The 11,330-nt window shown below is 35.4% G+C and overlaps 1 protein-coding gene across 1 annotated transcript; it reads right to left on the reverse strand.

The window, feature by feature from the left end:
- Nucleotides 1–2,370: 2,370 nt before the first annotated feature.
- MAGOHB (mago homolog B, exon junction complex subunit) lies at nt 2,371–10,299 on the reverse strand. Its single transcript, XM_077170055.1, has 5 exons — nt 10,141–10,299; nt 7,889–7,947; nt 6,272–6,382; nt 4,155–4,237; nt 2,371–2,733 (listed from the first exon to the last, which is right to left on the reverse strand). Exons 1-5 carry the CDS (start codon nt 10,232–10,234, stop codon nt 2,634–2,636), a joined length of 447 nt encoding a protein of 148 aa, XP_077026170.1. The 5' UTR covers nt 10,235–10,299; the 3' UTR covers nt 2,371–2,633.
- Nucleotides 10,300–11,330: the final 1,031 nt, after the last annotated feature.

Raw genomic sequence — 11,330 nt, forward strand, 5'->3', positions numbered from 1 at the left:
TTTTACTAAGTACCTTAGTATGGATAAGACGATGCTAGTTTTTAGGTGGCTTTCCATCCCACGAAGGGGGAAGAAAGCCGGGGAGGTACAGAACCAGTAAGAACTTAGAAAAGAAACTTGATTATTACAAGAAGCCTCTTTAACTATTATTGGAAAAACACAAAACACATATCCACTGGTCTGAGTGCCATAAAAATCTAGCTCCACATAAAACTCATGATGTACAAAATTGAACTTTTAAAAATAGAGTCACTATCCACAAATAGTGGCTCTTTTAATCAAGAGCCAGTTCAAATCAGACAAAAGAAAGCAGAGACAATATAAACTAATCCTAATGACTTCTTCAATCCTGGTTTGACTATGAAAAATCTTAGTTGTTATAGGTGGTATTTTCCTTTGGTAAAGCTAACAAAATACAACGTACCTTTTTTTTTTTTGCATGGGCAGGCACCAGAAATTGAACCCGGGTCTCAGGCATGGCAAACGAGAACTTGCCTGCTGAGCCACCGTGGCCTGCCCTGCAATATGCTTTTAACAATGGGGGTTTATTACAAGTGTACAATTCAAAGGCCTTGAAAATGTCCAAACTAAGGCATCAACAACAACAACAAAAAAAAACCTTCTCCTCAAAGAAAGGCTGCTGGCAATCCAGGACACCTCTGTCACATGGCAGCCTCTACTGGTTTCGCCTTCTCTCTTGGGTTTCATTGCTAGCAACTTCTGGCTTCATTTGCCTTCTAAGCCTCTGCATGTCTCTTTGTCTCTCAGCTTCTATGGGGCCTTTCTTCTGTGAGCTTCTCTTAATTTCATCTCTTAGCTTCTCTGTGACTTTTATCCTCTTATAAAAGGAATCCAGAATAAGAGGACTAAGACCCGCCTTGAATGAGGTGGTTCACGTCTCAATTGAAATAACCTTTCTGGGGCACACACAGCCTCCAAATTACTACCTAGGGGATAGTGCATATTAAGTAAATCAGCACTTAAGGGGAAGTTAGAGAATGGAGACAGGAAGTTTTGTTTAGAAATGAAAGATTTTTTTAATCTAATAATTATTTTTCCCCAGTCTTGCTCTGTCTTAAACAGTTCATCATTCAACAGGAACCACAGATTGAAGATTTTGAGGGGCATCCAAAAACTGCAGTTTCATTATTCATTTAGATCCACCCACAGGAATGAATTTGCTAAGACGATTCCAGTGAGTCCTCCAACTGTAAATAGAAAAATGCACAATTGTTCATTTTCTCCTTGATGGTGACATCAAAGTGTAAGAGAATTAGAATGTGGATTTAAACTATGTATTTATCAAGGTCTACAACTTGAATTTTCTTCTGAGAGACCTGACATGGACAAAAGCTAGTCTTGTTCTTTGGTGACTAGGTGGCTTTCCATAGCAAACCTGAAGGATGGCCATGCATATTTGAGCAGTGAAGAGGACCAGGTAGATCTCCAGGACAAATAGGCTACCAAGTCACATCCTACAGCTGTAGTCTTTTGGGTAGCCATTAGCCACCTGTGGCTATCTACATTTAATCAAAATTAAATCATACAAATTCGGTTGCATTAGTCACATATCAAGGGCTCAGTAGCCACATGTAACTAGTGGTTTCCCCAAGCGACTGCACAGATAAAGAACTTTTCTATCATCACAGAAGTTTATTGGACAAAGATGCTCTAAAGCCTGGTTGCTCAATCCTGACAAGGCTTCAGAGACTAACTCTTCCTCTCCAGTCAGTCCTGACTAGTCTCTGGAGCAAGTGGACTATGATTAACAACCAAAACACCACAACTTTTATAGATTGAGATTCAGATGAAGGAGTAACAGAATACCAGGGGAATGTTCATTAACAGAAGTAATGAAAAAGGATGTCTGTCAAGGTTCAGAAGGAACTGGGAAACATGAGTAGAATCTGCACTCACTAGGAGTTAAAACAGAGATACCTTTATGTCTAAATTATGAACAATTTGTAAAGCTGAGAATCATTAGTTTCCCACCTCCTCAGCCCCAATATATTTATATATATTATGAAACAGAGAAGGGAATAATAAAAGATCTTCCAATTTGGGTACTCTTATAACCTTTTAGGTTATAGTTGCTTATACCAAAAATAATTAATGTGAATAATCCTTGAAGCATTTGTGATAAATGTAAAATATCCAGAATATTCTGTAAACAACTTCCATAAATATCCCCAAATCAAATTCCATCAGGTAAGGAAAAAATAATGGAAGACTGTAATGAATGGTAATCTGGGTACTTATTTCTACCTGAAAGAACTTCTGCTATAGGATGTATGTAGCAAGACAATTTCTTAGTATTTTTACAATGAAGCAGAGACATAGTCTCCTGGAAAAAAAAAAAAACACTTCATCCAGACTTTAATATGTTTTATTGCAGCAAAATTTCAATGACAAGTAGTTCTATTTACAGAATTTAACTTGTAGGAAGACTGTTAAACACACTTGGATCCAAGTGAGGATACTATTAAGCCTGTTAATGTATTTTCTTATTTTTAGTTCACATATAAAAAAAGATTTGCTTCACTTTCATAAAAATCCCAATATTGTAAATGAAAAATAACCCTCCCTTACCCATCCCTTAATTAAATATACAGACAGCCTCAAAACTATCTGATTTAGATTGGTTTAATTTTGAAGTGTAATCCAATAAGGCTGAAAACTAAACATTTCAGGTCTTGGACCAAATAGTAAAATACTCGAAGGCCTTCAGGATCCCTAAAATTGAAAAAGATAAAAGTTATTTTTTTTATTGGCAGAATGAAACAACATAAATTTCTAAGTTAATTCCTAAAACAAAACAAAAGACAAATCCTGAAACAATTAAATTAAAGGAAGTCAGGAGAAAGAAAGGATTTTGCTAGCAGTTAACCTATCTATTCTATCTGCAAGGAAAAATATATAATTTTCTTCATTAGTACTCATTTTCATATCTAAAATGTTTTTATTTCCTTATACAAGAATATGTGGCTTTCAAAAAAAGTATAATATTCTTAATGCTACACATATATATTATAATAATAAAACTCTCTCAGGGAATGCTATACTTTGATATGGTTCTCTATTTTTTTCTCATAACTGAAGTTATTCCCTGTGCCCTTTCTACACCATTTTCTTATATTTTCTCACTGATATTTTTTAGTTAACAATCCACTCCTTGTTACACATTTAGACTTTTCCAATTATAAATTATGCTTCAATGAACATCTATCTTTTTGTCTCACAAAACTTTCCCAATATTTGAAAATGTTTCCCTAGTATAGATTTCCAGAAACAAAATTACTAGGCCAAAATGCATGAAAAATGTTAAGTTATTAATGCACATTCCCAAATTGTTTTCCAAAAGCACTGCAGCAATTTACATTCCTGCCAGCAGGATATAAATGCCACATCCTCACAAACTGAGAAAATAAATGCATTAAAAAATAGTTTAAAATCATCTAATTGGTCTTTATGAACATGGCCTTTGTGTCCAACAGTTATTATGCATCCATTCCTTCCTCTTTTCCTCTAACAAATATTTATCAAGCACCGATTATGTGCCAGGCACTGTACTAACTTTAAAGACAGAGCAAGGTTCTCTTAGAACATTAAAGAAATCAGTAAAGCTGACAAATATAGCGTGTCAGAAAAAGCAAGCACTATGAAGGCATTTTGAGGAGAATGGACAGGAAGAAATGGCTGGAGACCAAGAGGAGATTTTTCAAAAACCCAGAAAACTTGGGAAGACCTGGGTACTCAAGGTATAGTTCAGGTATACTGGATTTTTCCCCCTTCTTTCAAGTACTGAACCCCACTCAGTAAGAGAGCATTATGATGTGGGTTTTAAATGGCTGATATAATTAAATATGGATTTTTCTTTAAGTTTTGTGACAATATCTCCAGATTTTTACATGAAATAGCTAATAAAATTTGTACTCATCTAATGTACTTAGTTATTGAATTCAGACTTTTTTTGGAAATCTGTAAAATATTCTGACAGAAAGGATAAGTCTTTAATAACATAAAAATGAAAAAGATCTACATAATAAAGTGATATGATGTCAGTGAAGTAAAAATCTTAGCAAATAAATTGGCTATAGTTCCAAAAGGAGTCTAACAGATTATGTTAATTTATCCGAAGTGCTTAACATACTTACTTTGACTGATTTACGTCAATAAGAGAACCTATTTTTGACGTAGTAAAAGAAATGTGTTCATCTCCAATTACAATTTCAAGCTCCTGAAAAAAAATTAAATAGACCCAAAAATGCAATTAATAGAAAAAAAAGTCTATTCCAGAGATATCTGTATATCTGTTACAAAGAGGTTCCAATTCAGGCTCCAAGTTTTCTAGCAGTCATTCAGGAAGAAAAAGAGAAACTTGTTCTGTTATTCATAAAATGACATCCGTAAAAAAAACCAAATCAACTGTTAAGAGCACTAATCCCAATTATAAGACCAAGCAAGAATTGCTTCTCACAGTCTTCATAACAAGGGTACTATAATGTACACATATTATTATATAATAATGAAATTATTAAAATACTTAATAACACAAAAATCTTTCTTGTAATGTTAACAAAAACTAAAGGCATCACTGTGAAGTACAAGGTTATAAAAATAAGTATATGAGTATAAACCTATTATTAAAATAAATTCAGCACATTACAGCCCTTATTAAATGCTATCAACAATCATAAGTTTTCAACAAATTTGGCTCTTACATGGCATATTTCACCCTCCCCCCCAAAATAAAAACCATACACACATTTTCCCTTTTTAGCAGGCTCTACAAAAATAATAATATCTACACTTTTGTACCTACTGTCAGACCCTGGTACTAGGGACTTTGTAAACATTTGCTGTAATCCTTAAAATATCCTTATTAGATAGGTTTTATTCATCTAATTTTATAAATATGAAATCCAAGATTCAAAAAGTACAGAAAAAAATTGCTATTTACAACCACTGGTAAGTAATGGTACTGATATTTGAACCCAAGAGACTAAGACTCAAAAGACCCACACTCTTTTGAGTTTATAAAACAATTAAAATTAAAAATTAACAAATATAATACAAGATAGATGATTCTAACATGCCATAATTATATAAGTTTTTCTCTATACTGTCTGTCTGTAAATCTGAAATCATTAATTAAGAGGCTATGTCTATAGCTAGTTTTCCAGTCAAACTGACAAACAGATGCCATCAGAGACAGCCCTAGGTATATACTGATCAACAAACCTAATTATTTACACTTTGTAGCAAATATCAAATGGAGAATTAACTAGACTCTCAAACAATCATAAAATACTTGACTGAATGATCCAACTGATAATTTCTGAAGCATGCCCATTCTTCCCAGCTAACAAAAATATGTGAATACATAACAGCAAGTGGACAGATGAAATATTGGGCTCTCCCTGAGTCTAAAATATACGAAAAGTTTGTTGCTGTTTCGTTTCTGTTTTTTAGTACATATGTACATGAAACAAACTGAAGTCTAGTTTTACTTTCAAAAATGTTACACTGCATAAAATAAATACTATTAATATTACCTTTGTGTTCCTAAATACTGTTTCTTTAAATAGAAGAGTTAATTTACTGTTACAAAATGTCAGTATCTGTTAGATTTCTCCACATTTTCTTCTAGTCAAAGGAGGTAATATAAAGCATACTCCTCAGGAATAGATAAGAGTGAACTTAAATGTTTCTTCCTTCCAAAGGTGGTACCTCATTTCTCCAAGAGTTGAAAAGACCCGATTTAGAAACCAAACTGTCTTTTCACAGAGTGAAATTAGGCCTTCAAAGTTCTTCAGAAGCCCTTGGAGAAATATCAGTTATTCTAAAGAGAATATGAGAGATAAAGGCAATAGTCAGTTTGAACAAAGAAAGCAATCAAATCCCTCTCTGGGTAAAGGATGCAGATAAGAATTCTGAAAGTTATAAATTTGGAAAAAGTGAATTTTATATACTCAAAGAGAATCATAAGTCTCAAATAGAATAAGCAACACTTGTAGCTATTCCTAATAAAAGCGGTTAACATACAATATAAATTATTCACAACAGTATGAAAATATTCTAATTTTGGCTGGGGTGTCTACAGAGAGACTAAGGAGTAAGATGTCTAAAAATAGAGCTAAGCATTTATTCCTTTACTACTAAGATATAGGACAGAAAATGGAAAATCAAAGGATCAATGAGGAATGATTCTAAGGGAAACATACTATCAATTTTTAATATTTCTGCATTAATATCTCTACTAAATACAAACCTGTCTGCCAACCCTGTCAGGGGGAGGCCACAAAGCATCATCTTCTTTTGTAATTTCACTGTCATCAATAATTCTCTTCAGTTCTTCCATTACACTCTTATGTACATATGCCTGAAAATAAGTTACAATAAAAATTTCATGATGGCTGCCTATTTTTTTCCACAACTGAGAAAGAAATAATAAAAAGGGGTTATAAACACTGAATATTCAAATAAAATATCATAGAAAAAAAATTAATTCTGATTCCAAAAGTACAGAATGGTAATCATTCACTTTTCTTATTTGTCTTCACTCTCCAGCCCTTTCCTTTAATTTATATTTTCTCTCTTTTATCCCCAGCCCTCTTTTTAAATCTCCCTTTAAAATTCTGCCTTTGAAACATGGGGACTCAATTTCAGAGTGGTTTATGGGAGAACAGAGGCAAATGCCAAGGACACATCACAGTCAGTGCTCCAAACTTATTCCTACACCTAACTTTTGAGCCTCTGATTTAAAATTAATACTATTTTTAAATCATTATAATTGGTTTTAAATCATTAATAGAGCAAAAAGACAAAGTTAATAGTAAAATGAATTACATGCTATATTCAAATGTGGACTACTTAATATATTTAGATTGCTTCTTTTGTTATTACAGACGTTATGGTTATCTCATTTAAATTGAATCTCTTCTTAATCTATAAAGTTGCTTCTTCTTTACAACAAACAGCCTTAGATGTACTTTCGTAGCTTCAATAAATACATGAAAAAAATGAGCTAACCACAATCTTAGGGTTTGTTCATATGAAACTGAACTCTGCAAAGGATAGGCTAAGCCTACTTAATATTAGGCCTAAGAGTTACCCCCAAGAGAACCTCTTTTGTTGCTCAGATGTGGCCTCTCTCTCAGCCAACACAACAAGCAGACTCACTGCTCTCCCCCTCTCTACGTGGGACATGACTCCCAAGGGCGTGGACCTTCCTTTCTATGTGGGACAGAAAGGTACTCAGCACCAAGGTACTCAGCACCAAGGGATTGAGAAAACCTTCTTGACCCAAAGAGGGAAGAGAGAAACGAGACAAAGTAAAGTGTCAATGGCTGAAAGATTCCAAAGAGAGTTGAGAGGTTATCCCTGGAAGTTATTGTTAGACATTAAATAGATATCACCTTTTTAGTTAAGGTATAACAGAGAGGCTAGAGGGAACTACCTGAAAATGCAGAGCCATGTTCCAGTAGCCATGTTTCTTGAAGATGATTGTATAATGATATAGCTTTAGCAATGTGACTGTGTGATTGTGAAAACCTGGTGTCTGATGCTTTTTTTTTATCTACCTTATGGACAGATAAGTAAAACATACGGTTTAAAAATAAATAAATAGGGGGAACAAATGTTAAAATAAATTTAGTAGATTGAAATACAAAAATGAAAGGGAGGGGTATGGTATGTATGAATTTTTTTCTGTTGTCTTCTTCTTTTTTCTGAATTGATGCAAATGTTCTAAAAATGATCATGATGAATATACAACTATGTGACAAGAGAAAAAAGAATGTTCACATTGTGTGTTTACTGGTTTTATTAATAAAATTTTTTTTAAAATGAACTAAATATAAGAATTAGATATTTAAAAAGAACTTACCTCTTTTCTGATCATAACATCATTTTTGTAATTGCTGTTGTTGGCATATCTAAGCTTTCCTATGGGAAAAGAAAAAAATTCAATCTGTAACAGCAGAAAAGGCTAAAAAAATATTGTAAGCAATTTTGAAGGTAAAGACCATTTTATGCTGCTATTTTATTATTATTTCCTCCTTCATGCTTGGTGAAAAAGATGCTCAATAAATATCTGTGGGTAAGTTGGCTGAAGCTAGCCAAATTTTTAAATATTCCATTCCTACAATATATGACAAAAGGGTCATTTTTAAGGCCCCTTTTCCTAGCTATCACAAATTAGCAAAGGATTTTGGAAAAGGTACTAACATTTATTTTTCAGGTTATAAATCTGAACTGGTGCTAAGTGGTTTAACTTAGCACATCTAATCGAATCTAAAAGCAAACCTTAGAAAGGTTTTATTACCTCTATTCACAGGTGAGTAAACAAAGTAACTTGCCCATGGTCACACAATATTCAAATTTATATATACTGTCTTCCTATACTCATGCTTTCTCCACTACTTCAAAATGTTCTTTTAATTATTTTCCTTCAACGTAAATGTAATTATAAATATGGCAATACTAATGCTTTAGAATTGTGACTAGAAAGTATACAGACTACACAAAGCTCCCATACAGAAGTTGACTAGTTTGTTGGCTGGTTTATATTTAATTTTAACACATCATGACTTTCATATTCCCTGATGCACACTTCTCATTGCCAACTCGTTGACCAGGTACAGAAGCAAATTTTGTCTTGATCATCTGCATTTAATGGTAATAGGGTACCCTACTGAGGTGTATCCTTTAGGTACTGTCTTTGCGAGTCATTGTTACTGATGGAAGTATGTAGAATGGTTTGACAGCAGGTAAATGGATAAGAAGCACTGTTCTGGGATGAAAATTCCCTAATAGCCTCAGGGTACTTCATTTATGTAACTGAGTAAAAGTGATATTGAAATGCTGGATGGTGGTCACAGGTGAGGATACTGTGAAAACTGTATCATGTTAAGGAATAAATAGGTGAAGAATTCAGCTCCTTTACCTCCTTAGCTAAATTTGGAAAAGATATGGGGAAAACAAGCCTGAATAAGGTAATAAGGGTTTCTCATCTGCAGAGCAATAGTTACCTAGATTCCTGCCTGAAATGTCTATACTCTTCCCCTTTCCTAATATGTGACCCTCTCCCTAATTTTTCTTTCATGCTTTCGTAGAACCTTTTCCAAAGCATGATTACAGCACTTCTTATCCATACTGCTGTATGGTCTGTTTCATTTCTGTGTCTTTTACCAAGACACAACTCATTGAAGGCAATTAAAGAGTCTTACCATTACAGTATTCTCAATTTCTGTATATGACACTTTGCCCCAACACATAATATGCATTCAAAAAGGAAAAATCTAATCCAGTTGAACTGTCCTGTGACAGGCAGGCAGAGTTCAATACGCAATAAAGCACTTTAAAAGAGTTTGTGCAGTCAAGAGATCAAATTTGCTGTACATTTCGTGAGTGCTGGGAGTTTCACCTCGCCCTCTACTCATACTGTTTTGGTAGTCTGGACTATCTCCCTCAAAGGTCATGAAAATACCTACTCTTATTCCAAAACTCATTTCTAGGAAGCTTTTTCTGACCCTCATCAGATAGAGCTAATCACTAATCACTTTTCATGTCTGAATTCCTAACGTACTACTGTGGTAGACAATCGAACCCCAAACACATCATTTCACTCTTCTGTATACACTTCGGGGACTCTCCCCTTCAGAGCAGGTGTCATTTCTTTCTTGACCTGCTGCTTTACACACACTGCCTGAATGAAAAAAAGTGAATGAATGGGGAGAACGAAAAGTAATCAGTCACTGGAAAATTTTAAGCATACACAGGCCCACCGCTGGGTAGGGTGTTGTTATAACTGCCCAAGTATTAGACCTTCTGCCACACGGATTCTAGGATTCTGAATACCACTGATTCAACTTTTCAGTGTGTGACAGTATTAGCTTTTCTGAACTCACACCAATTAATCCTTTTAGTCACAAGAATCAACTTAGGCTTCCTATATTCTTCAGCTACTTACTTCGGCTCAAGCAGCGGCTTCAGCTGCCACAGAACACTTTCAAGTCCACCGCGGCTTGCTCGCTCCACCCCACACCCCTAGTCCTTCGCCGCCTCTTCTCCTGGCTTCCCCTTTCCCGACACCCCCGCAGAGTTGCAGTGCCAGCAGCCCCCCCCCAGCCCACTCACCATCCGGCCGAAACTCAAACTCCAGAAACTCGTGTCCAAATTTGCCTTTGTGCCCTACGTAGTAGCGTAGGTAGAAATCGCTGGCTAGAGACATTTTTGTTTCCGGGAAGCCGGCAGAAGGCCTGGGCAACGTGCCGTCCGGCGCCTGGGAGTGACGTCAATCGCCCCGGATTAGCGCGTCATCGTGGTCGCCGCGCTTCCGCCTCGCAGATTCTGCGAAGGCAAGAACAATGGCTGTGTCTCGTGGGAGAGGCTCCGGAGAGAGCAAAGGCAGGTCAAAAGTGACTTGAACTGCTTTGCGGAGATCGGAAGTACGCTATTTTAAAAATTAAACGGATTTTGTCATATTAGCAGAAGACGAAAGTATGAAAATACGGTACTGGTTTTTTGTGTGTGCGCTTAGTGCTAAGGATTGCAAGTCGCTTTATTCTGGTCTCAAGTCTCGCGCAGTTGTAGGCGGTGGATGTGGCTTTACCCAATTTTAACTGGTTAAGTGAGTGAAGATAAAACCCAGAGTCGATGGGAAATTCGTCATACAACAACTTTCTCTACGTGATTCCTAACACCGGGTTTTCCTTTTGAACGATGATTGTTAGTTTTCCTGGAGACGGACGCCTGTAATAGAGACACAAAGTATAGAAGTAGCCCTCTGAGGAGATGTCTGAAGTTTTGAAAAACATATTGAAACTGAAAATTCTGACAGCCTTGGAATAAAAGAGTTCCTTTAATAGTAGAAACTTCTTAGATGCTTCATTCACTGTGTAACTGTTAACCTTTAGTGACCTATGGAGTTTTGGCAGTTTGACTCAAGATCAAATAACGGTTTAATCCAGGTTTCTCATATAGATAGATATAAAATTGATAAAAATAAATTGAGAAAGTGAAGGTAAGTTCTACTGTGAGGTAGTTTTGAAGATGGAAAAGACAAGGTGAGCTTTTACACAAAGTCTGGTTTTCTGATATTGGACAACCTTCTGTTACGAACAGTTATGTGTCAGATGACCCTTAACCTTCACTGGAATTTCATGGAAAGAGTAGCAGTCCGAAGACCTGAGATTCAATCCCAACAGAACTACTACCTAGTTCAAGTTAGTAGTTCTAACTTGTTCAAATCACTGTATGTTCATCAAGGAAACAGGTGTACTACAAACAAGCTTTGCCAAACTCATGAAATTGTTGATTGGAGTAAA

The sequence above is a fragment of the Tamandua tetradactyla genome, chromosome 7 (genome assembly GCF_023851605.1).
Source record: "Tamandua tetradactyla isolate mTamTet1 chromosome 7, mTamTet1.pri, whole genome shotgun sequence".
Classification (NCBI taxonomy): domain Eukaryota; kingdom Metazoa; phylum Chordata; class Mammalia; order Pilosa; family Myrmecophagidae; genus Tamandua; species Tamandua tetradactyla.